Source organism: Carettochelys insculpta, chromosome 2 (assembly GCF_033958435.1).
Source record: "Carettochelys insculpta isolate YL-2023 chromosome 2, ASM3395843v1, whole genome shotgun sequence".
Classification (NCBI taxonomy): Eukaryota; Metazoa; Chordata; order Testudines; family Carettochelyidae; genus Carettochelys; species Carettochelys insculpta.
Genome location: NC_134138.1, coordinates 1,602,597 through 1,626,826, shown reverse-complemented (window position 1 = coordinate 1,626,826; position 24,230 = coordinate 1,602,597). Strand labels below are relative to the sequence as shown.

Here is a 24,230-nt window from a genome sequence, read left to right as displayed (position 1 = left end):
GGCAGGCCTGGGCTGGGACAGACGGACGGGCAGGCAGGCCTGGGCTGGGTGGCCGGGCTGGGACAGACGGACGGGCAGGCAGGCCTGGGCTGGGACAGACGGACGGGCGGGCAGGCCTGGGCTGGGACAGACGGGCAGGAGACAAGAGTTCTGCATCCCGGCCCCTGGGGCCCCTGGCTGCCACCTGCCGTGCCAACAGGTGCAGGGCCCTGCGCTATCCTTGGCCGCCGCCTCCCCCTGTCCTCCCCTGGCAGCTGGCTGTGCTGCCAAGGTCAAGGTCGGAGGCGGTGGGCCCAGCGCTGCAGCCAGCGTCGGGGCAGCGTGTGGGCACTGCCAGGCCCCGTGTGCGGGGGGCAGGGGCTTTGTCCTGCCTGCCGCTGCGCTGCGGGGGCAAGGTCCAGCAGCGGGAGGGTGTGCACGGCTCAGGGCCGTGCCCATCCCTAGTGGGCCCCACCCAGGGCTGCTCCCAGGAGGGCAGAGCCATGAGGGGCGGGCACATGCCGGGAGCCTGTGCGGGGCAGCCGGGGGCTCGTTGTGGGCCGGTGCTGGAGCCGGGCTGACAGCCAGTGGGGGCAGAGATGCCGGTCTCCCTTGGCACGGGCTAGGGCCGGACCAGCCAGTCAGTCCTGCCCATCTCCACACTGCACCCCCCCATTGGCCTGGCCTCGCCCTGTGGGCTGCCCAGCCAGTGTCAGCCTGAGGGCACACCGTGGCCATGGGGGCGGATGAGGGGCAGGAGGGGGGAGTTCCTTGCCTGGAGCCCAGCGCCGTGCCCTCTACCTGGGGAGGGCAGGGCAGTGCTGGGGGGGGCTGGGCTCTGCCCTGGCCCCGGGGGACTGGTGCAGACTGGGCTCCCGCCTGCTGGAGGAGGGGGCTGGTGTCCTGCTGCCCCTCCAGCCCAGTCCAGCGCCCTGGCTGGGGAGCGGCCCCGCCCGAGGCCCTGGCCCTGTGCGCGTGGGGGTGACTCAGCCCTGCCGCGGCTGGGCCAGCGCCTTGGCTCCGAGCACGCACCAGGAAATGTGCCGGGCGTGAGTCAGTGGTGTTTCTGTGCCCCGCTGGGGCTCCCAGGCCAGCCTGGCCCCTGTGTGCTGGGGGGAGGGGCAGGCCTGCTCCTCCCTCCCCCCACAGGTAGCGTGCCCACACCCCAGCCCACCCTTCCAGCAGCTGTGCTGCCCAGACAATGGGCTCATTGTCCCACAGCTGTCGCCAACCCACCATGCTCAGCTGTTCCCCAGGCCCAGAGCCTGGGGCTCCACGTGCCCCCTGCCTGGCTCTGCCCATGCCCATCCGTGCAGACCCCACCTTTCCCCCGGCTTAGCGCTGCTTCCCCTGCCCCCAGCTTGCTGGCTGTGCAGCCCTTAGCCTGCAGCCCGGCGTGTGCACAGTGGGACCCTCCAGCCGGGGTCGCTCGTTCACCAGCACCTGGGGCCCTGCTCCCTGCCGCCAGCTTGAGGCAGGTCCTGTCCCACAGCCTGGGGTCAGGGCTGCAGGGCCTAGGCAGGCAGGTGGGGAGAGGGCTCAGCGAGGGGCTCTGCACCCACACAGGGCAGCTGGTGGGAGCAAACCCCTCTTCTGAGCCTGCCCAGCTGCACCCTGAGCAGGAGAAAGCCCCAGGCCCTGCCCAGCCCTGGGGGTTGAGCACCCGCGGTCAGCTGCTCCCCAGAGCTGGTGGAGTGGGGCCCTTGGGGTCGCCCCAGTCCTGCCCAGGCACCACCCTTGTGGCCCCTGTCTGGAGCCGGCCCCGGCCCGTGCTCGGCGCCCAGGGGCTGAACTGCTGAATGCCACAAGAATCCTGGCGGCTTCTCTGGCGAGGCAGCAGCTGGAGTGAATTTGGGAGCCGGAGCGGGAGCCAGGCGGGCGGGGGGGTGGCTCCTGGCTGCCAGGTTTTGGCGCGAGGAAGAGGGGGGGCGAGCGCTTGGTGCTGCATCCTGTAGGGCCGGCGCTCAGCTGGCTGCTGCCCTGGTGCTGCTGCCGGGCCTGGCAGGAGGCGTGCGCCTTGCCCTGAGCAGTGGAGCTGCAGTGCTGCAGCCCGAGCCATGGACTGGGAGGATGGCAGGTACTTCATGGAAGACCTCATCCAGCAGGGCCAAGGTAGGAGGCCAGGGCAGCCTGCCTGTCCTAGCGGTGCCGGGGGGACGGGGAGCCCACGCTCAGCCTGCCTGGCTGGGTCTCTCTGCACTGCCCAGCAGCCGCCTCCCTTGGCAGAGGGCGGGGGGATGCCACGGCCCCGCCCCTGCTGGGGACCAGGCAGGAGGGGAGTGGGGCTGGCAGAGCCCCACTGCTGGGTGGCACAGCCCTGGAGCCTGGCTGTCAGCAGGGCTGTGAATGGGGACCAGCCCCGGCCGCCTGCGCCCAGCCACTCCTCTGGGCACTGGGGCAGGGTTTGGCTTGGCCTTGTCCCGGGGTGCCTGGGACAAGGAGATTTCCTGCCCTGGGGCCACTGCCAGCACCAGTCCCCCCTCGGGTGAGCCGAGCACCCGCCACAGGTCACGGCTCGCAGCCAGCCAGGGGGCCGGGATCTGACCGCTGCTCTGGGCTGGCAGAGCCCGTTCCTGGGCCTGAGGGATCCAGCTCCGGTTCTTCTCTCCTGCTCTGCTCTGTTGGTTACCCTGAAAATGTGGGACGGAGCCCAGTGCTCGTCTGGATTGGGCTCTGGGGGCCGGGGCAGTGGCGTGGGGACGCTCAGGCTGGCGGCGGCTAGCAGGGCGTATCCCTGTGCGCTGGGCAAAGGGCCCTGGGCTCCTGCTGTGTCATTCCCAGTGCCTGCGGGGCAGCTGGGGGCCACTCCCTGCCGGTGCTGGGATGCTCTGTGGACACAGCTTCATCGCCCCACCCCCCACGCTGGGTCCAGGCACGTTAGGGGTGGGGCGGACGTTGCCTGTGCCATGTTGGCTTGCCCAGTGATGGCTGGGGCAGCTGGGGAGGAACCGGTAGACCTGGGGGTGCGGCTGAGTGCCTGGGGAAGGAAGGCGCAGAGCCCAGGCGTCTAGCACCTGCCAGGAGCACACCGCTGGGCACAGGGTGCTGCAAGGGGCACCGGCCTCAGTGCCCCCAGGGCAACCCTGCAGGGAGATGCCATCCTAGGGCCTGGGCTGGGCAGTGCCGAGGCCTTCCGAGCTCCTCCCAGCTGGAGGACGCTCTGCTCCCATGTGGGGCGCAGCCTGGGGCTGAACCCTGGAAGCTCCATGCACAGCTCCCCCCGCCGGGGCTGGCGGCACTGGGAAGGGGGTATGGTGGCGCTGAGTGCCTGCCGACAGGGAGGAAGCATAGGGCCCTGTGCCAAGGAGCTACCTGTGTGCGTGGGATGGAAGGGCCCAGGCCCGTTCGTTCCGCCCCAGCAGCGGGCGGCGCGGTTGGGCCGGGGCAGGCCCCAGGCGCTGGCTGTGCCAGGTATGGCTGTGCTCGGGGCCTGAGCTTTCCAAGGCTTTGCTGCTGTTGCCGGTGGCACTGTGCCGGCTGGACTCTGGGTGGCCGGGCCCCAGCCCTACAGTAGAGCAGGGAGCCAGGGCCTGTGCAGCTGGAGCACTGCACCCTGTGTGGGGGGGAGGCCAAGCCCCTGCAGCAGGGTCCTGGGGGGCCAGGGCCCTGCCCCTCCTCCAGCCTGCAGGGAGGCCCTGGCGGCTGGTGTCATGTCATGTTCTAAGTCGGGAGGCATGACAGGTTGTGCTGGGATATTTATATCCCCCCTCCCCTCCCCCCCGATGGCACGGGGGTCGGACGACACTACTGCAGCCTGCCTGTGGGCTGCTGCCCCCTCTGCCCTGGCCCAGGCTGTGGAGAAGCTGCTCCCCCATGAAGATCGTGCCAGGTAGGGGTCACTGCCTTGCCAGCACCTGGGCCCAGCCCCAAGGCGCCGGCTGGGCCATTTCCACCCAGCACTGGGTCATAAAAAGCCCCTGGCTGCTGCCTGCTGTGCGTGCCAGGAGGGGAGTGGAGGGGTGGCTTGGAGCTGGCGGGGGGCAGCTTGTGCTTGCTGGGCGTCTGTCCCTAGCACCCTGGGGTGCCAGGTGGTGAGGGGGCAGCAGTGTACCTGTGCTTGCTGGGGGGTGTCCCTGGGGTGCTGGGGGGTGCAGAGGTTCCGCTGGGGTGCTGAGCTGTGTGCTGGAGGTGGTCTGGTGTGGGGCTGTGGGGGCTGGTGATGGGGAGAGACAGGTGTTCCCCAGCAGGGCGGGGGGGGGCCCTGCCTTTGGTGGGGGGAAGGGGGTGGCTGGCCCTGGTGGTTCTGTGGAGAAGCAATGAGGGGTCCCCTGACAGCTGGGCGGCGGCCCCGAGGGGAGCCTGGTGGGGGATGGCCTGGTGGGTCTGGCGGATGGCCCCAGCGGAGCGGGTGGGCGGACTCGAGGGGGGGATGGCCCCGGTGCGGTGCGAATAGGGGGTCCGGCGGGGGACGGGGAATGGCCCAGCGGTGCGGGTGGGGCGGTCCGAGGGGGGGGCCCGGCGGAGCGGAGCGGGCGGGGGGTCCGAGGGGGGTCCGGCAGGAGATGACCCGGCAGAGGGGTGCGGGTGCCGGAGGGGGGGGTCCGAGGGGGACCTGGCGGAGCGGAGCGAGTGGGGGGGGTCCGAGGGGGGCCCGACGGGGGACGGTGGATGGCCCGGCGGAGCGGTGCGGGTGGGGGGGGGTCCGAGGGGGGGACGGGGGATGGCCCGGCGGAGCGGTGCGGGGGCCGGAGCCGGAGCCGGAGCCGGAGGGGGGGTCGGCGGGGGATGGCCCGGGCGGGGCGGGGCGAGCCGAGCCGCAGTGTGGGCGGGGCGGGCCGGACCGGGCTGGAGCAGCGCAGGGTGGGAGCGGCGGCCGGGGCCGGAGCCGGAGCCGGAGCCGGAGCCCGAGCCCGAGCCCGCGGCATGGACGTCCCCGCCGGCCCCTTCCCCTGGCTGGTGGCCGGGGCCCACGTGCTGGCGCTGCTGCTGGCCTGGCGCTGCCGCCGCGCCCCAGGTGAGAGCGGCCGGGCCGGGCCGTGGGCAGCCGCTTCCCCCGCCCCCTGCAAACATGGGCACGTGGGTGCCGGCTTAACCCTTGCGCCGCCGGCCGGAGCCGGACGCCTGGGTTCTCTGCGCTCCGTCCCGGGCTCGCTCGGCGCCCTTGGCGGGTCACCTCGTGGGCCTCGGTTTCCCCTAGCGGCAGGGCTGTCCCTCGGGGCCGGGGCCCGCGGCGCTGGGTGAGGAGGCTCGGCTCGGCTCGGCTCGGCTCGGGCTGGCTTGGCCTGGTCGGCTCCGAGGGGGCGTCGGGTGGGGCAGCGGGTATCTCCTCGCCGTAGGGCCGAGCGCCGGGCTGCCAGCCGGCTCCGCGGGGTCTGGGCCGCTTGTCGGGGGCGGGGCGGGGCGGGGCGGGGCGGGGCGGCGGGTTGGGAGGGCCGGGCTCTGTGAGAGGGGGTGTGCCGTGGGTAAAGGGGGGCTGCAGGAGAAGGGGCTGTGCTGTATTGGGGGTGCAGGGGAGGGGGTTGTACGGGGGGGCAAGGGCTGTGCTGAGCCTACAGGGGGCTGTGGGTACGGGGGGGAAGGGGCTGTGCTGAGGGTAGGGGGTGGAAGAGGCTATGGGTAAGGGGGGGAAGGGGCTGTGTTGTGGGTACGGGGGGCTGTGGGTATGGGGGGAAGGAGCTGTGCTGAGGGTAGGGGGGCTGTGCTGAGCGCACAGGGGGCTGTGGGTAAGGGGGGGAGGGGCTGTGCTGTGGGTACGGGGGGCTGTGGGTATGGGGGGAAGGAGCTGTGCTGAGGGTAGGGGGGCTGTGCTGAGCGCACAGGGGGCTGTGGGTAAGGGGGGGAGGGGCTGTGCTGAGGGTAGGGGGTGGAAGAGGCTATGGGTAAGGTGGGGAAGGGGCTGTGTTGTGGGTACGGGGGGCTGTGGGTATGGGGGGGAAGGAGCTGTGCTGAGGGTAGGGGGGCTGTGCTGAGCGCACAGGGGGCTGTGGGTAAGGGGGGGAGGGGCTGTGCTGAGGGTAGGGGGTGGAAGAGGCTATGGGTAAGGGGGGGAAGGGGCTGTGTTGTGGGTACGGGGGGCTGTGGGTATGGGGGGAAGGAGCTGTGCTGAGGGTAGGGGGGCTGTGCTGAGCGCACAGGGGGCTGTGGGTAAGGGGGGGAGGGGCTGTGCTGAGGGTAGGGGGTGGAAGAGGCTATGGGTAAGGGGGGGAAGGGGCTGTGTTGTGGGTACGGGGGGCTGTGGGTATGGGGGGAAGGAGCTGTGCTGAGGGTAGGGGGGCTGTGCTGAGCGCACAGGGGGCTGTGGGTAAGGGGGGGAGGGGCTGTGCTGTGGGTACGGGGTGGAAGAGGCTATGGGTAAGGGGGGGAAGGGGCTGTATTGTGGGTACGGGGGGCTGTGGGTATGGGGGGGAAGGGGCTGTGTTGTGGGTACGGGGGGCTGGGCTGTGGGTACGGGGGGCTAAGGAGCTGTGCTGTGGGTACGGGGGGCTGTGCTGTGGGTACGGAGGGGAAGGGGCTGTGCTGGGGGCAGAGGAGTAGGGGGATGCCAGGGTCCGTGAGACTAACGTTAGTTCAGCACCCCATGGCAGCACTGCCCCAGGACCCCCGGTCAGCTGACTCTTCCCAGAGCTGTATTCCCAGGGCTGTATTGTGGGTACGGGGGGCTGTGGGTATGGGGGGGAAGGGGCTGTATTGTGGGTACGGGGGGCTGTGGGTAAGGTGGGGAAGGGGCTGTGCTGTGGGTACGAGGGGGGAAGGGGCGGTGTTGTGGGTACGGGGGGCTGTGCTGTGGGTACGGGGGGCTGTGCTGTGGGTACGAGGGGGGAAGGGGCTGTGCTGTGGGTACGGAGGGGAAGGAGCTGTGCTGGGGGCAGAGGAGTAGGGGGATGCCAGGGTCCGTGAGACTAACGTTAGTTCAGCACCCCATGGCAGCACTGCCCCAGGACCCCCGGTCAGCTGACTCTTCCCCAGACGTCCCTGTGCTGTGCAGGGGGAGCCGGGGCTCAGGTGACGAGCTCTAAGGCCTCCCAGGACTCTGCTTCCTCCTCTCAGTTGTGGCTGGCAGCCATCCAGCCTGGGCAGCTCCCCACACAGAGCCAGATAGGGGATGCCCAGCAGGGGCCAGGTGCGGTGTCTGGTTGAGTTTGGGGGGCTTGTAGGCAGGTGTGTCCCCAGCATGTGGGGGTGGGGCTGGCCTGCCTCATCTGCTCTGCAGTGTTGGCCTGGCTGGGGCTGCCTTGGCTGCTGCCCAGAGCCACTGACACTGGGGACAGAGCTGGGCTCCTCTCTCTGCTCAGCCTGCATGCTGCAGCTCCCTGGCTCTGGCCCACCCAGGGGTGGGGCAGGGCACCAAGCGCAGTGATCTCTGCTGTGGGAAGTGAGAGTGCTAGTCCAGTGCTGGGTGCAGTCCTCTGTGCTGGGGGGTGCTAGTGTAGCACAGTGCCGTGCCAGTTACAGTGTCTGTGCTGGGGGGTGTCAGTGCAGTGCCGTGCTGTGCCAGTTACAGCGTCTGTGCTGGGGGGTGCTAGTGTAGCACAGTGCCGTGCCAGTTACAGCGTCTGTGCTGGTGGGGGTGTCAGTGCAGTGCCGTGCTGTGCCAGTTACAGCGTCTGTGCTGGGGGGGGTGTCAGTGCAGTGCCGTGCTGTGCCAGTTACAGCGTCTGTGCTGGGGGGTGCTAGTGTAGCACAGTGCCGTGCCAGTTACAGCGTCTGTGCTGGTGGGGGTGTCAGTGCAGTGCCGTGCTGTGCCAGTTACAGCGTCTGTGCTGGGGGGTGCTAGTGTAGCACAGTGCCGTGCCAGTTACAGTGTCTGTGCTGGGGGGTGTCAGTGCAGTGCCGTGCTGTGCCAGTTACAGCGTCTGTGCTGGGGGGTGCTAGTGTAGCACAGTGCCGTGCCAGTTACAGCGTCTGTGCTGGTGGGGGTGTCAGTGCAGTGCCGTGCTGTGCCAGTTACAGCGTCTGTGCTGGGGGGGGTGTCAGTGCAGTGCCGTGCTGTGCCAGTTACAGCGTCTGTGCTGGGGGGTGCTAGTGTAGCACAGTGCCGTGCCAGTTACAGCGTCTGTGCTGGTGGGGGTGTCAGTGCAGTGCCGTGCTGTGCCAGTTACAGCGTCTGTGCTGGGGGGTGCTAGTGTAGCACAGTGCCGTGCCAGTTACAGCGTCTGTGCTGGTGGGGGTGTCAGTGCAGTGCCGTGCTGTGCCAGTTACAGCGTCTGTGCTGGGGGGTGCTAGTGTAGCACAGTGCCGTGCCAGTTACAGCGTCTGTGCTGGTGGGGGTGTCAGTGCAGTGCCGTGCTGTGCCAGTTACAGCGTCTGTGCTGGGGGGTGCTAGTGTAGCACAGTGCCGTGCCAGTTACAGCGTCTGTGCTGGTGGGGGTGTCAGTGCAGTGCCGTGCTGTGCCAGTTACAGCGTCTGTGCTGGGGGGTGCTAGTGTAGCACAGTGCCGTGCCAGTTACAGTGTCTGTGCTGGTGGGGGTGTCAGTGCAGTGCCGTGCTGTGCCAGTTACAGCGTCTGTGCTGGGGGGTGCTAGTGTAGCACAGTGCCGTGCCAGTTACAGCGTCTGTGCTGGTGGGGGTGTCAGTGCAGTGCCGTGCTGTGCCAGTTACAGTGTCTGTGCTGGTGGGGGTGTCAGTGCAGTGCCGTGCTGTGCCAGTTACAGCGTCTGTGCTGGGGGGTGCTAGTGTAGCACAGTGCTGTGCCAGTTACAGCGTCTGTGCTGGTGGGGGTGTCAGTGCAGTGCCGTGCTGTGCCAGTTACAGCGTCTGTGCTGGGGAGGTGTCAGTGCAGTGCAGTGCTATGCCAGTTACAGCATCTGTACTGGAGGGGTGTCAGTGCAGTGCCATGCTGTGCCGTGCCATGCCAGTTACAGCATCTGTGCTGGGGGGTGTCAGTGCAGTGCAGTGCAGTGCTATGCCAGTCCCAGTGTCTGTGCTGGGGGTGCCAGTGCAGTGATGTGCCGTGCCAGTCCCGGTGTCTGTGCTGGGGGGTGCCAGTGCAGTGATGTGCCGTGCCAGTCCCAGTGTCTGTGCTGGGGGGTGCCAGTGCAGTGCTGTGCCGTGCCAGTCCCAGTGTCTGTGCTGGGGGTGCCAGTGCTGTGCTGTGCCAGTCCCAGTGTCTGTGCTGGGGGTGCCAGCCCCATGCCGTGCCAGTCCCAGTGTCTGTGCTGGGGGGTGCCAGTGCAGTGCTGTGCCATGCCAGTCCCAGTGTCTGTACTGGGGGGTGCCAGTGCAGTGCTGTGCCATGCCAGTCCCAGTGTCTGTGCTGGGGGTGCCAGTGCTGTGCTGTGCCAGTCCCAGTGTCTGTGCTGGGGGGTGCCAGTGCAGGCAATGGCTGCACAGTAGGTTGGGCTGTACGTGTTCACAGGGAGTCCCTGTGTCTGCAGCTGGCAGGCTGGTTCCCGAGCACGAGCTGCTGAGGCGGCTGGCGGCAGTGCTGCTCTGCGCTGCTCTGCGCTGCGGGTTATTTTTATACGAAACAGATGCTGGTTCTCGGAACAATCCCCCCCTGCTATTGTCTCCTGCTGCCCTGGCAGCGCCAGCACAGGCTCCTCCAGCCAAGGCCCTGCTTCTCTAGGGCCCTCCTCTCCCCTCCCCTCCCCGCAGGCCAGCGCCCGCGTGTTTACAGTACACGCTGCACCTGGCTGTGGGCAGAGCTGGGCTCGGGCGGGGTCTGGTGTGTCAGAGGCTGGAGCAGGTTTTCTCCAGGCCCTGCTGGCGTGTGCCAAGGCAGCTCTGCAGCTGGCAGGGGCCCTGTGGTGGGGGTGGGGCTGAGCAGGGTTCACGGCCCTGCGGCTGAGCTGTGCTGCTGGAAGCTGCCTGGCTGGCAGAGCGCCCCCAGCCGGTCGGCAGCGCATGCCCGGCTCGCTGGCCGGCTGGCAGAGCACCCCCGGCCGGTCGGCAGCGCATGCCCGGCTCGCTGGCTGGCTGGCGGAGCGCCCCCAGCCGGTCGGCAGCGCATGCCCGGCTCGCTGGCCGGCTGGCGGAGCGCCCCCAGCCGGTCGGCAGCGCATGCCCGGCTCGCTGGCTGGCTGGCGGAGCGCCCCCGGCCGGGGCAGTTTGTCTGGTGGTGCCCATCCACACAGGCCTTGTCCAGTGTTTATTGCACATGTGGATGGAAAGGATTAGCCGCCCCTTGCGCCGCCCCGAGCTCCCCGCTGAAGGGCTGGCTGGGGCCTGGGCTGGCTGTGCAGCTCTGGGCGCAGGGGGCCGGTGCTGGTGCCTTGCCTGCCGGGTGCAAGCTGGCGAGGGAGCGGCCGGTGCCGGATCTCCCTCCCCCGCCCGCCCGCCCACGGCCGTTTGCAGGGCGTTGCCTGTGGTTTGGGTGGAATCCGTGCAGGGCATTCCAGGATGTCACGCTGCTGGCTTTGGTGACGGGCGCCGGCCCACGTTGCCATGGCAGCGGCAGCGTTGAGGGCCCACATGCAAGTGTCAGGAAACCACCGTCTGGGGCTGCCCCCTGCAGAGTGGGGCTGGGGGGGCTGCCGGCTGGCAGGGTGTGGGGGGCCCATTTCCTTGGCAGCCCCCTGGGGCCCGGTGCTGCTGGCTGTGCCCAGGAGCCTGGCCGGGCACCTTGATGCCAGGCGGGGCCGTTCCAGGCTGAGCAGGGCAGGGCGGTTGTCCTGGCACAGGGCCGTGCCTGCTTAGAGGTATCTCCCTCCACCCGCCGTGCCAAGGTCGCACCTGCTGGGGCCTGTTCTCCTGGCTGCGACTGCCCCTGCAACAGGGGCAGGCTCCACCGCAGAGGGCGGCCAGCCTGCACCCCGCTCTGCGCTCCTCTGCGGAGAACTCAGAGCCCCGGGTCAGGAAGGGTTAATCCCACCCCCCCTAGTCCCTGCAAAGCAGTGAGCTTCTGCTGCCTGGGGAGAGTCCCCCCCCAGTTGGGGGCTCCTAGGGGTGTCCCTGGAGCACTGGGAAGCCTCGCACTGCTTGGGGGCATTCTAGCACCTGCGTCTGTCCGCGTCTCTTGGGAAGGGTGATCCTGGATCCCGGCGTATGGGTACATCTGACCAACGCTCTCTCCGTGCTGGGGGCGTGTGGCAGGAGCTCTGCCCCACGGTATCTGCTGCTGTGCCCATCAGCAGGGGCAGCTCCTGGGATGTCCCAGCTTGCCCCATTGCAGGCTGGGCCTGGCCCCTGCTCCCAGGGTGCAGGGGGCAGTACTCTGGCACAGGGGCAGGGCCCCCAAGCACTGTTCTGGCTCTGGCCCAGGGCTTGTGCTGCTGGCCTGGGACAGAGGGTCTGTCGGGGGGCTGCCGATGCCTGACCAGGCTGGAGTGCTGTGCCCAGAAGACCCCTGCCCTCTCCCTCTGCCCCTGCAGCTGGGAAGGTGGCATAGCCCACCTAGTCTCTGTCGGCATGGGGTGGATGCCAGGGCCCCCTAGAGGGCAGTCCTGGGACAGCTGGCCCATGGGTGGCATCCTGCCTGGCGGGTTGGGACACAGAGGCCGGAGGGCCCGATGCTGGTGGGGGGAGGCTGTAGCCAGCCGAGCGCAGCAGCTGTTGGCTTGGGCTCCCCTCTGTCTCCAGGGCTGCCTGCTGCAATGAGGAGTGGCCATTGTGGGCGGGGAAGCCCCAGGGGACTCTTGGAACCCCCCCCAGCTTTTCCACTCCCCCTGGCTGGGCAGGGAAGGGAAGGGAAGGGGGGCCGGGGCCACTCCTGCCAAGTGACTCACCGGCTGCAGAGGAAGCAGAGGAAATGGTACAGAGCTGTGGTTTGGCCCGGCTGCGCCTGCCAAGGGAACCAGCCCCCGGGCCCAGCCGGAGCGGGGACCTCTGGGCCCATCCCCAGCGCCGTGGGCAGTGCCAGTGGCTCCTGGCGGCTGCCGCTTTTAGTGGAGGGCCCTTTTCGGCGGAGAGGATAGGCTGGCTGAGGAGCACAAAGGCCCAGCCCCACCCCACCAATGGAAGGGCCTGCCGCAGCCGGGGCCTTCTCCAGTAACCGCAGCCTAGCCCACCCGGCATCCTCGTCTTATCTCTGTGCCACACATGGGCCCCAGCCACCCGCCCTGCTGGGCGCAGAACCCAGGAGTCCCAGCTCCTGGCACCCCTCCCCCCCACCCCACGGGGCTAGGCACAGAACCCAGGAGTCCCAGCTCCTGGCACCCCTCCCCTCCACCCCACAGGGCTGGGAGCAGAACCCAGGAGTCCCAGCTCCTGGCACCCCTCCCCACCTCCACCCCACAGGGCTGGGAGCAGAACCCAGGAGTCCCAGCTCCTGGCACCCCTCCCCCCCACCCCACGGGGCTAGGCACAGAACCCAGGAATCCCAGCTCCTGGCACCCCTCCCCTCCACCCCACAGGGCTGGGAGCAGAACCCAGGAGTCCCAGCTCCTGGCACCCCTCCCCCCCACCCCACGGGGCTGGGCGCAGAGCCCAGGAGTCCCAGCTCCTGGCACCCCTCCCCACCTCCACCCCACAGGGCTGGGAGCAGAACCCAGGCCCCTTGCTCCATTGGCAGCTGCCCCTATTCTCTGCTAATGTGGCTGTGGTGTGCACAGGGCCTCCGCTGCCCCTGGGAAACCGCCCCAGGCTGAGCGCCAGCAGCGGTTCCTCCCTTCCCACTGCAGGGCATGGATGCAGGACTCTGCTCTGCTCCGCTCCCAGCTGCAGCTGGGGGGTCACCAGACACCTCCTTCCCCCGGCGCAGCCAGCAAGACCCTGCTGCTGCCTGCGAGGCACTGGGGGGGGGTGGGGGGGCTGTTCTCTCCACCTCTGTTCCCCTCCACCAGCTGCTGCCATGGGAGATGCCCAGGAGCCTGGTAGCTCCTGCTGACCCACTGCCCACCTGAGGGGGTGCAGGAGTGACCTGCTGAGGTGCCTAGAAGTAGAGTCCTGCAGGGCCTAGGGGGTCGGACCCATCCTGCCAGGGTGGGTATGCTGGCTGTCCTCCCTGGCCTTGCTGCACTGCACAGTGCCGTGGGGCTGGCTGGGTGCTCTGTGCTGCACCGCGCAGTGCCATGGGCCAGCTGGGCGCTCTGGGCTGCTCCGTGCAGTGCCATGGGCCAGCTGGGCGCTCTGCGCTGCACCGCGCAGTGCCATGGGGCTGGGTGCGCACAGAGCCATGGGGCTGGCTGGGTGCTCTGACCTGCATTGTGCAGTGCCATGGGGCCGGTTGGGCACTCTGGGCTGCTCCGTGCAGTGCCATGGGGCCGGCTGGGTGCTCTGGGCTGCTCCGCGCAGTGCCATGGGGCTGGGCACTCTGTGCTGCACCGCGCGGTGCCATGGGGCTGGGTGCGCACAGAGCCATGGGGCTGGCTGGGTGCTCTGACCTGCATTGTGCAGTGCCATGGGGCTGGCTGGGCACTCTGGGCTGCTCCGCGCAGTGTCATGGGGCCGGCTGGGTGCTCTGGGCTGCTCCGCGCAGTGCCATGGGGCTGGGCACTCTGTGCTGCACCGCGCGGTGCCATGGGGCTGGGTGCGCACAGAGCCATGGGGCTGGCTGGGTGCTCTGACCTGCATTGTGCAGTGCCATGGGGCTGGCTGGGCACTCTGGGCTGCTCCGCGCAGTGTCATGGGGCCGGCTGGGTGCTCTGGGCTGCTCCGCGCAGTGCCATGGGGCTGGGCGCTCTGTGCTGCTCCGCGCAGTGCCATGGGGCCGGCTGGGCGCTCTGGGCTGCACCGCGCAGTGCCATGGGGCTGGGTGTTCTGGGCTGCACTGAGCAGTGGCATGGGGCTGGGCGCTCTGATGCACTGGTGGGGATGGGGGGGACACGCCTGGGGGATGGGGAGCCGGGCTTGGGGGGGGGGTCTGTGCTGGGGACACGCCCGGGGGATGGGGAGCCGGGCTTGGGGGGGGGGGTCTGTGCTGGGGACACGCCCGGGGGATGGGGAGCCGGGCTTGGGGGGGGGGTCTGTGCTGGGGACACGCCCGGGGGATGGGGAGCCGGGCTTGGGGGGGGGGGGGTCTGTGCTGGGGACACGCCCGGGGGATGGGGAGCCGGGCTGTGCTGTGCTGGGGGTGGGGAGCCGGGCTGTGCTGGGGACGAGGGGGACACGCACTAAGGGTGGGGGCTGGGCTGGGCTGGGGGGGGGGTCTGTGCTGGGGACACGCCCGGGGGGGCCGGGCCGGGCGGGGACGCCGGTGACTCGGTGCCGGGGGGTGCTCCGCGCTGGCGGCCCCGGGCGCTCGGGGCGGGGCGGAGCCGGGCCGGGCGGGCGGGCGGAGCAGGAGCAGCAGCGGCGCGGCATGGCCGGTGTCCCCGAGCTCGCGTCCTCCGCCGCCTACTTCGCCCCCCGGCGGGCGGCGCTGCCCGACTCCGAGTGGCTGAGCGGAGCCTCCGAGCCCGAGCGGAGGAGTCACCTGCGCCGGCGGCTCTGCTGCCTCGGTGGGTCCGCGGGGGGCAGTGCCTGGGGACGTGGTGGAGGGGTGCAGTGTGGGGCAGTGCTCGGGGCAGTGTTAGGCAGTGGGGGTGTGGGTGAGGCAGTGCTTGGCGTAGTGGGGGAGGGGTGCAGCGTTGGGCAGTGGTCGGGGCAGTGTAAGGCAGTGGGGGTGTGGGTGAGGCAGTGCTCGGCGTAGTGGGGGAGGGGTGCAGCGTTGGGCAGTGGGGGTGGGGGGCAGAGCTGTCTGGGGGGCCTGGCTCACCCCAGGCCTTGGTTCTTGCCACTAGACTCCGCTGCTGGTTGCTGAGTGCTGCGCAATTCGCGCTGGCTGTCCGGACAGCTCAGGGTTAATAGGTTGGGGCGGGCTCCGCCCCCCCGCCCGGGCTCCGCCCTCGTCCCCGCCGCCTCCCCCGCCCGGGAACAGCGACCCTTGAGCCGAGCGCTGGAGCGACGTGCGGCTGCCTCGGGAGGCCTGGGCTGGGGACGGCGCCTCTGGCTGCTCCCCCCTCCCCCTGCGCACCAGAGCTGTAGGGACACATGCACTAGTGCTGACACCTGGCTCCCCTCTCCCCCTGCACACCAGGGCCGCGGAGCACGTGCACTAGTGATCTCACACTTTGCTCCCCCCCCCCCGTGTACCACGTGCTGCAGGACCGTGCACTAGTGCTCACACCTGGCTCCCCCCCTCCCCTTGCGCAGCAGGGCTGTAGGGACACATGCACTAGTGCTCACACCTGGCCCCCTCCTCCCCTTGAGCACCAGGGCTGTAGGGACATGTGCACTAGTGCTCACACTTGGCTCCCCCTTCCCCCTGCGCACCAGGGCCGCAGGGACACATGCAGTAAGGCTCACACTAGTGATCTCACACCTTGCTCCCTTCTCCCCCTGCGCACCATGTGCTGCACTAGTGATCTCACACCCCTTGTGCTGCTGGAGAGGCTAGTGGAGCGGATGGGCATGTGACTCCCCAGGGCACTGTGCACGCTGGCCCCTCCCCAGGAGCGTGGGGCCGGCGCCCGGCCGTGGCCTGTTCTGCTATTGCCTGGGCCGACTTCCCTGCCTACCGCATGCGGTGCCTGCTGTTGGGCTGGGTGGGGGCTGTTAGCCCTGCCTGTGGCACCCTCCCCTCCCCTCCCCTCCCCTCCGCTCTCCTGGCCGGGCAGGGTCGGGCCGGTGCCCCAGGGCCAGCGCACAGGCAGGGCAGAGGAGTGCAGGCTGGCGTGTGCAGCGGGTCGCTGCGAAGCACCATACGCGGCACTGACACAGGGACCCTCTCGGACCGTGCAGGGACACCCGGCTGCCAGGGACGCTGCCTCCCTTGAGCTGCAGTGCTGTGTCCCTGCCCTAGACGGCCCCGGCCCCGGCCCCAGCCCTCTGCCCAGCCAGCAATGGGGCGGCCTTTCCCAGCGGGAGCCCCACTGCCGCCTGCTGCCAGTGGGAAGGAAGGGGCCCACTGGGAGCAGGAGTTCTGCCATCCGGCACGAGGCTCCAGCCTTCCCTTCGTGGGCCTGGCCCCTGCGCCCACCACGCCAGCCTGAGCCTGCCGCCCTGGCAAGCCACACACACGGCCCCTCCAGCTACGGGCGGGAGGGGCACAGTTAAGGCTGCTGAGATGTGCCTGTGCAGGGTGCTACCTCGTGTCAGTGTCTCCACGGCGCCGCGGGAGCCTGGATGCCGGAAGGTCGGGAGTTGTGCAGGAGAGGGCCGGCCCAGCAGCCCGGGGCTCAGAGCTCTGGGCACGTGGCAGGTGCTACGCCAGGCTGGCGATTCAGTCCCATGCATGGTGCTGTCCCTTGCAGCGGGGCTCAGGGGTCCCCAGGCTCTGCCCCCCATCCCCAGCCAGGAGCGACTCTCACTCAGCAGGTAGAAGAGGGGGTTATTAGCTGGCAGAGACCCAGTGCAGTGCAGGGGATCAGTGCAGCCGGCAGAGACAGTCATTCCAGCCATCCTGGGGAGGGGAGCCCCAAGGGTGCCCCCCTGGGGTCTAGCCCCCTCGTTTGCCTCTTCCCCCACAGCACAGGCCAACTGCCTTCCCACTCCCCACCCTCTCTCACCGCCAGCCTGACCCAAAGCCAGATGGGCTCCTCCTGCTCACTGTTCAGGCCTCCTGCTCGCTGTTCAGGGCTGCTCCTCCTGCTCGCTGTTCAGGGCTCCTGCTCACTGTTCAGGGCTGCTCCTCCTGCTCGCTGTTCAGGGCTCCTGCTCACTGTTTAGGGCTCCTGCTCACTGTTCAGGGCTCCTGCTCGCTGTTCAGGGCTGCTCCTCCTGCTCGCTGTTCAGGGCTCCTGCTCACTGTTTAGGGCTCCTGCTCACTGTTCAGGGCTCCTGCTCGCTGTTCAGGGCTGCTCCTCCTGCTCGCCGTTCAGGGCTGCTCTCGCCGTTCAGGGCTCCTGCTCGCTGTTCAGGGCTCCTGCTCGCCGTTCAGGGCTGCTGCTCCTGCTCGCCGTTCAGGGCTCCTGCTCCTCGCCGTACAGGGCTCCTGCTCGCTGTTCAGGGCTCCTGCTCACTGTTCAGGGCTGCTCCTCCTGCTCGCTGTTCAGGGCTCCTGCTCACTGTTTAGGGCTCCTGCTCACTGTTCAGGGCTCCTGCTCGCTGTTCAGGGCTGCTCCTCCTGCTCGCCATTCAGGGCTGCTCTCGCTGTTCAGGCCTCCTGCTCGCCGTTCAGGGCTCCTGCTCGCCGTTCAGGGCTGCTGCTCCTGCTCGCCGTTCAGGGCTCCTGCTCCTCGCCGTACAGGGCTCCTGCTCGCTGTTCAGGGCTGCTCCTCCTGCTCGCCGTTCAGGGCTCCTGCTCGCTGTTCAGGGCGGAGGCGTTACCTGTCGGCAGAGGGGGAGCCGAGTTAGTCTGTGTCTTTGAGAACAGCGAGAAGCCCTGCGGCACTTTGTCGACTAACCGGCGTTTTGGAGTAGGAGCCGTCTACCTGCTCCAGAATACCTGTTGGTGTAAGGTGCCACCGGACTGCCTGCTCAGGTTACAGCCAGCTGGGAGGGTCATGCCCCTCCAGCCTGAGCCGCTCAGCCTGTCGCTTGCACACCCACATGACTGACCCTCCCAGCCCCCCTGCCTTGCTGCCAGCTGGGGAGGGGGCGGGGAGGGGGGCTTGCCCCACAGCTTTATCTCCTGGCTGGTGGCCGGTGTGCTCTGCTGATGAGCATAGGCCTTCGAGGGGCACCCCATGGTGGTGGCCGTGTGCCTGGTCCATGAGGGGCCCCTCTGTGCTGGTGACAGGAATGGGGGAGCTGGTGCCCCTCCCCAGTTCCAGCCTGGCTGCTCCTGGCGCTGCAAGAGCAGAGCAGGGCACAGCCAAGTCAGTGGCCAGGGTTCCCAGCCAATGAGAGCTGCTGGGTTGGTGCTTAGTGGCCGTCTCTGTGCCTAGGAGCTGCACGGAGCCAGGGGAGGCCTTGCTCCCCTATGCTGCCAGCCGGCATTGCAATGGCCTCTCTGTGGTGCCGAGCAGAGCCCTTTCTGCCGGCGAGCTGGTTAGAAGGCCGGCCACCTGGCACCCTGCGGCTGGGGTCACCTGGGGGTGCCCGGTCTGCAGGACACTGGTTGCAGCAGAGGGTGCCCAGGCGCAGCGGGTGGGAGCAGACGGAGGTCTCTGCCTGTAGCAGGGGTATCCGGCTGTAGTGGGGTGGCAGGTCCATGTGCCACTCTGGCTGCAGTGGCGGGGCGGGGCGGGGCAGGGCAGGGCAGGGCAGGGCGGTCTGGCTGTAGCTGGGCTGACTGGGGAGCTCTGGCTAGGGCAGATATCTGGCTGCAGCAGGGTGCTGTGGGGTGTTTGGCTCTGTAGCTGTAGTGAGGGATGCCTGGCTCTGAGTGGGGTAATGTCTTTGGGTCTCTCCAGCTGTGGCAGGGGGTGACTGGCTGTAGTGGGTGTCTGGTCTGTGGCTGGTTCTGGTTTGTGGGGTGAATGGTCTTGGGGGGGTCTGGGGTGTCTGGTCTGGTGGGGTGACTGGTCTGGTCTGCCTGGAGTGGATTGACTGGTCTGGTGGGGTTCTGGTTTGTGGGGTGACTGGTCTGGTCTGCCTGGAGTGGGGTGACTGGTCTGGTGGGGTTCTGGTTTGTGGGGTGACTGGTCTGGTCTGCCTGGAGTGGGGTGTCTGGTCTGGTGGGGTTCTGGTTTGTGGGGTGACTGGTCTGGTCTGCCTGGAGTGGGGTGACTGGTCTGGTGGGGTTCTGGTTTGTGGGGTGACTGGTCTGGTCTGCCTGGAGTGGGGTGTCTGGTCTGGTGGGGTTCTGGTTTGTGGGGTGACTGGTCTGGTCTGCCTGGAGTGGGGTGTCTGGTCTGGTGGGGTTCTGGTTTGTGGGGTGAATGGTCTTGGGGGGGTCTGGGGGGTCTGGTCTGGTGGGGTGACTGGTCTGGTCTGCCTGGAGTGGATTGACTGGTCTGGTGGGGTTCTGGTTTGTGGGGTGACTGGTCTGGTCTGCCTGGAGTGGGGTGTCTGGTCTGGTGGGGTTCTGGTTTGTGGGGTGAATGGTCTTGGGGGGGTCTGGGGTGTCTGGTCTGGTGGGGTGACTGGTCTGGTCTGCCTGGAGTGGGGTGACTGGTCTGGTGGGGTTCTGGTTTGTGGGGTGACTGGTCTGGTCTGCCTGGAGTGGGGTGACTGGTCTGGTGGGGTTCTGGTTTGTGGGGTGAATGGTCTTGGGGGGTTCTGGTTTGTGGGGTGACTGGTCTGGTCTGCCTGGAGTGGGGTGTCTGGGCTGGGGGGTGACCGGCTGCGGCCCAGCTGTTACTAGGCTGTGGGGGCAGGGGAGCGCTGCAGGGGCTTTGTGGGAGTGTCCGGGAGGTGCTCCTCTGGCGTGAGAAGTGGGTGGTGGGGGCCGGCTTGGCCTGGCGCCAGGAGGGGGGCGCTCGCCGGGGGAGACGGGCAGCATGGTGGTGCCCCTCGGCCGGAGCTGCCGGGGCCAAGGCAGGCGATTGCGTCGCTCAGAGTCTGCGAACGTGGGCCAGGGAGTGGGAGCTGAGCCCTCCCGGCACTGGGGTAGCGGGGCAGGGCGCTGGCTGGGGGCGCTCCCAGCAGGGAGCACTGCGGGGTGCAGAGCGGGGCGCTGGCTGGGGGCGCTCCCAGCAGGGAGCACTGCGGGGTGCAGAGCGGGGCGCTGGCTGGGGGCGCTCCCAGCAGGGAGCACTGCGGGGTGCAGAGCGGGGCGCTGACCCCCCAGCCAGAGCCCTGCCCTGTATCTCCCGTCGCCCCTGCCCGCCCCGCCCCGCCCCCGGCCGGGACTTGCCCGTGTCGCAGCGCCCCCTGCTGGCGGGCGAGTGCCTCGGTGGGCGGGTGGCTGCGAGCGGCGTGAGCCCCCAGCGCTGCCCTCGCCCCTGACGTGGGGCTGCCGGCAGCTGCAACGTGCTCCAGATGTGTCAGCCGGGAAAGTATTTGTGGTTGAGAGCCGGTTGTTGGGCACATTCCACTGCCCAGCCCAGCCCGGCCCGGCCCATCTCAGCTCCGCCCGGCCCGGCCCGGCCCATCTCAGCCTGGCCTGGCCCGGCCCATCTCAGCTCCGCCCAGCTCGGCCCGGCCCATCTCAGCTCCGCCCGGCCCGGCCCATCTCAGCCTGGCCTGGCCCGGCCCATCTCAGCTCCGCCCGGCCCGGCCCATCTCAGCTCGGCCTGGCCCAGCCCAAGCCAGCCCAGCTCCGCCCGACCCGGCCCGGCCCATCTCAGCTCAGCCCGGCCCGGCCCAAGCCAGCCCAGCTCCGCCCGACCCGGCCCGGCCGTCCGGGGAGCAGCGGCCGTGTCCGGCATAGCCCGTTCCTTGCCCTGGCCCCTGGGGCGGCCCCGCTGTCTCGCGGGCTCTGGCCGGTGCGTGCCGCGGCAGCGTCTCCACCCGGGGCCGGGGCCGGGGCCGGGGGAACGCTGGCTCCGCACGGGGCGGGACGCTGCCGGGATTTCCCGGAGGGCCGCGCCCAGGGAGTGGCAGGATGTGGGGGGGCCTCTCAGTCCTTTCCCTGGGCCCTGGCCACGCCCGGCCCCGCGCCAGCCGGAGCTGGTTTGTGCTGCCCCGGGCGGGGCCGTTTGGTGCCCCCGCGGGGGGCCGAGCTCCGCCGGCTCCAGGCTCTGTCGGGCAGGGCGCGGCCCTGGGGCTGCGTGACTCATGGCGCAGCCATGTGCTGCGCCCCGGTCGCCGTGGGACGCGTGCAAGGTCCATGCTGCACCCGGGCGTTGGCTGCAGCCCTCCCCCACTCTGCACTGGGGCCAGGCCCTGTTCCCCTCCCCATGCCGGGCTCCTCCGCGGCCTGTGCTGAGCCTCCGCCGTCTTGCCTGGGGGGCTGGAGGTGCCCCCCAGCACCACCGGGCGTCTCCCCCAGGCCTGCGGGCGCTGGGGCTGGCTCTTGGGCCGGGGGGCTGGGAGATCCCCGGGCCTGGGGCAGCGCTTGGCCCGTCCAGCCGGGCTCCCACGCGGGTGCCGGGACCGGGTCCTCCTGCGGCGCCCCGGGGTGCCGCCCTCTGCCCCCCACTGCTGGGCTCCCCCTTGAGCCGGCGCTGGCCAGGAAAGGGTTACAGGCAGGAGGCCGGGGCTGCGGGCGCTGAGGTTTCCCGGCTGTGGCAGACAGGGCTGTGCCCTGCTGTGGGCTGGGCGGGGAGCCCCGGTCCGTCCCGCCCCCCGAGCCCCACCTCGGCCAGCGGCTGCTGCTGGAGCAGGAGGAGTCTGGGCAGCAGAGGAGCCGGCCTGGCACGCGGCAGGGCAGGGCAGAGGCGCAGGCGCTGCAGTGGGCGGCTGGCAGCGGGTGGGAAGCGGCTGGGGAGCACCAGGCCATGGCCAGGCAGCGGTTGCAGAGCCCGGACCTGGAGGCCCCGGGGGATAACCTTTACCTGGCTGTGCTGAGGGCCACGGAGGGCAAGAAAGGTACCCAGGTTCTGCGCCCGGCGCTGTCTGCAGGGGAGCTGGGGCATGGGGGGGAGTGGAAGGGATGGGGCCGTGCCTGGGGGTAGGTGGGACATGGGGGGCGGGGCTGTCTGGGGGTGCATGGGGGGCTGGGCCGTGCCTGGGGGTAGGTGGGATGTGGGGGGTCTGTCTGGGGTAGGTGGGACGTGGGGGCTGGGCTGTGCCTGGGGGTACATGGGGTAAGGGGGTCTGAGCGGTGCCTGGGGGTGCTGGGGCATGGGGGGGCTGGGCCGTTTGAGGGAGTGGAAGGAATGGGGCTGTGCCTGGGGGTAGGTGGGACATGGGGGGCTGGGTCGTGCCTGGGGGTACATGGAGTAAGGGGGTCTGGGCGGTGCCTGGGGGTGCTGGGGCATGGGGGGGCTGTGCCGTTTGAGGGAGTGGAAGGAATGGGGCTGTGCCTGGGGGTAGGTGGGATGTGGGGGGCTGGGCTGGGCCTGGGGGTAGGTGGCACATGGGGGGCTGGGCCGTGCCTGGGGGTAGATGGGTTGTGGGGGGCTGTGTCTGGGGTAGGTGGGACGTGGGGGGCTGGGCTGTGCCTGGGGGTGCTGGGGAATGGGGGCTGGGCCGTGGGGGAGTGGAAGGAATGGGGTGTGCCTGGGGGTAGGTGGGACATGGGGGGCTGGGCTGTGCCTGAGGGTCTGGGGGTCTGGGCTGTGCCTGGGGGTGCTGGGGCACAGGGGCTGGACCGTTTTGGGGAGTGGAAGGAATGGGGCCGTGTCTGGGGGTAGGTGGGATGTGGGGGACTGGGCCCTTGTCTGGGGGTAGGTGGGCCGTGGGGGGTCTGGGCCATGCCTGGTGGTAGGTGGGATGTGGGGGGCTGGGCTGTGCCAGTAGGACATGGGGGGGGCTGTGCTACGTGGGGGGCTGGGTTGTGCCAATAGGACATGAGCGGCTGGGCTGTGCCAGTAGGACTCAAGGGGCTGTGCTATGCGGGGGGCGGGGCTGTGCCAGTAGGACTCGGGGGGCTGTGCTATGCGGGGGGCGGGGCTGTGCCAGTAGGACTCGGGGGGCTGTGCTATGCGGGGGGCTGGGCTGTGCCAGTAGGACTCGGGGGGCTGTGCCATGTAGGGGGCTGGGTTGTGCCAATAGGACATGGGTGGCTGTGCTATGCGGGGGGCTGGGCTGTGCCAGTAGGACATGGGGGGGCTGTGCTACGTGGGGGGCTGGGTTGTGCAGGGGGCTGGGCTGTGCCGGTAGGACTCTGGGGGCTGGGCTGTGCAGGGGGCTGGGCTGTGCCAGTAGGACTCTGGGGGGGCTGTGCTATGTGGGGGGCTGGGCTGTGCCAGTAGGACATGGGGGGGCTGTGCTACGTGGGGGGCTGGGTTGTGCAGGGGGCTGGGCTGTGCTAGTAGGACTCGAGGGGCTGTGCCATGTGGGGGGCTGGGTTGTGCCAATAGGACATGGGTGGCTGTGCTATGCGGGGGGCTGGGCTGTGCCAGTAGGACATGGGGGGGCTGTGCTACGTGGGGGGCTGGGTTGTGCCAATAGGACATGGGTGGCTGGGCTGTGCCGGTAGGACTCTGGGGGCTGGGCTGTGCAGGGGGCTGGGCTGTGCTAGTAGGACTCGAGGGGCTGTGCTATGTGGGGGGCTGGGCTGTGCCAGTAGGACTCGGGGGGCTGTGCTATGTGGGGAGCTGGGCTGTGCTACGCGGGGGATGGGCACGGAGCCTGGGGGACGTGAGTGATCGTGCAGGGTGTCGGGGGACTCCCTCGGGGTGTGCGGGAGCAGGGCCCCCTTCTGCAGACCAGCTGTGCAGAACCCATGCAGCCTGGGGGCTGCCCCGTGTGGGGCACGTTTGGGGAAGGGCTGGGTGATTTATATCTGGCCCTGACCTTTCTCCTCCCATGGCCATGCCTGGCTCTGGGCTGGGTCTGCCCCCGACCCCCAGCTGCTGTGAGCTCTGCCCTGGGTACTCAGGGCCTGGCCGCCCGGCCGCAGCCAGGGGCCCAGCACCTCTGCCCCACGGCGCCGGGGTGGGGGTGCAGGAGTGTGCTTTTGCCATTCGTCTCCAGGGGAGGGCCCCGGCTGCCCCCGCCCCGCCCCGCCCCGGCTGGCACTGGGAATCCTGCCTGGGGGTTGGCACGTCCTGCCCCCCCAGCCCCGTGTGGAGGGCCGGGCCCTGCCCAGGCTGGAAGGAGGCTGGGGTCGAGTGGGATGCCAGAACTGTCCAGAGGCCACCTTGCTCCTGGCTGGGTGTGGGGCCAGGATGGAGCTGAGTCTGTGTCCTTCCTCCAAGCCCCCGCCCCCCACTTCCTGCTGCCTATGTCAGCGGGGAGCCCTCTGTCCCCCACTGCCCCCCGAGGTGCTCACCAGCTGGGCCCCCTGCTGCCCCCCGAGGCGCTCACCAGCTGGGCCCCCTGCTGCCCCCCGAGGCGCTCACCAGCTGGGCCCCCCGCATGCCCTCCTGCTGCCCCCCGAGGTGCACACTAGCTGGGCCCCCTGCTGCCCCCCGAGGTGCTCACCAGCTGGGCCCCCCTCTGCCCCCCGAGGCGCTCACCAGGTGGGCCCCCTGCTGCCCTCCTGCTGCCCCCCGAGGCGCTCACCAGCTGGGCCCCCCGCATGCCCTCCTGCTGCCCCCTGAGGCGCTCACCAGCTGGGCCCTCCTGCTGCCCCCCGAGGTGCTCACCAGCTGGGCCCCCCTCTGCCCCCCGAGGCGCTCACCAGCTGGGCCCCCCGCATGCCCTCCTGCTGCCCCCCGAGGTGCACACTAGCTGGGCCCCCTGCTGCCCCCCGAGGTGCTCACCAGCTGGGCCCCCCTCTGCCCCCCGAGGTGCTCACCAGCTGGCCCCCCCGCATGCCCCCCACTGCCCCCCGAGGTGCTCACCAGCTGGCCCCCCCGCATGCCCTCCTGCTGCCCCCCGAGGCGCTCACCAGCTGGGCCTCTGTCTCATCTCTCTCTCCTGTGCTGGGGAGCTGCCCGGGTGGGGGTCAGTTTGGGCTTGGAGACGCCTGATCAGCTGGGGGAGGGGCGTGGGGCTCTGGAGCATGGGAACCCAGGTGTCCCGGCGCAGAGCTGGGAGGGGCCTGTCACCATCTGGCCCCCTGCTGGGGGCTGCCCCCACAGGGCTTTGGACCAGGGGCTGGAGAGACAGCTGCTGAGATGCCTGGGGCTGGGGC

General features: G+C 69.9%; 1 protein-coding gene across 15 annotated transcripts in view; it reads left to right on the top strand.

Annotated features, from left to right (window-relative positions):
- The window catches only part of PLEC (plectin), a 141,799-nt gene that overhangs the window by 61,178 nt on the left and 56,391 nt on the right, over nt 1-24,230 (top strand). For 2 of the 15 annotated variants that reach the window (XM_074986420.1, XM_074986419.1), the window contains exon 1: nt 3,692-3,808. The exons of 7 other annotated variants lie outside the window; for them this stretch is intronic. In XM_074986420.1, the coding sequence (XP_074842521.1) occupies nt 3,793-3,808 (16 nt within the window). In that variant the 5' untranslated portion in view covers nt 3,692-3,792. Of the gene's footprint in view, nt 1-3,691; nt 3,809-4,827; nt 4,934-14,095; nt 14,236-20,971; nt 21,074-24,230 lie in introns of those variants that run through there. 6 more of the 15 variants (XM_074986417.1, XM_074986413.1, XM_074986411.1 and 3 more) reach the window with 3 other exon arrangements.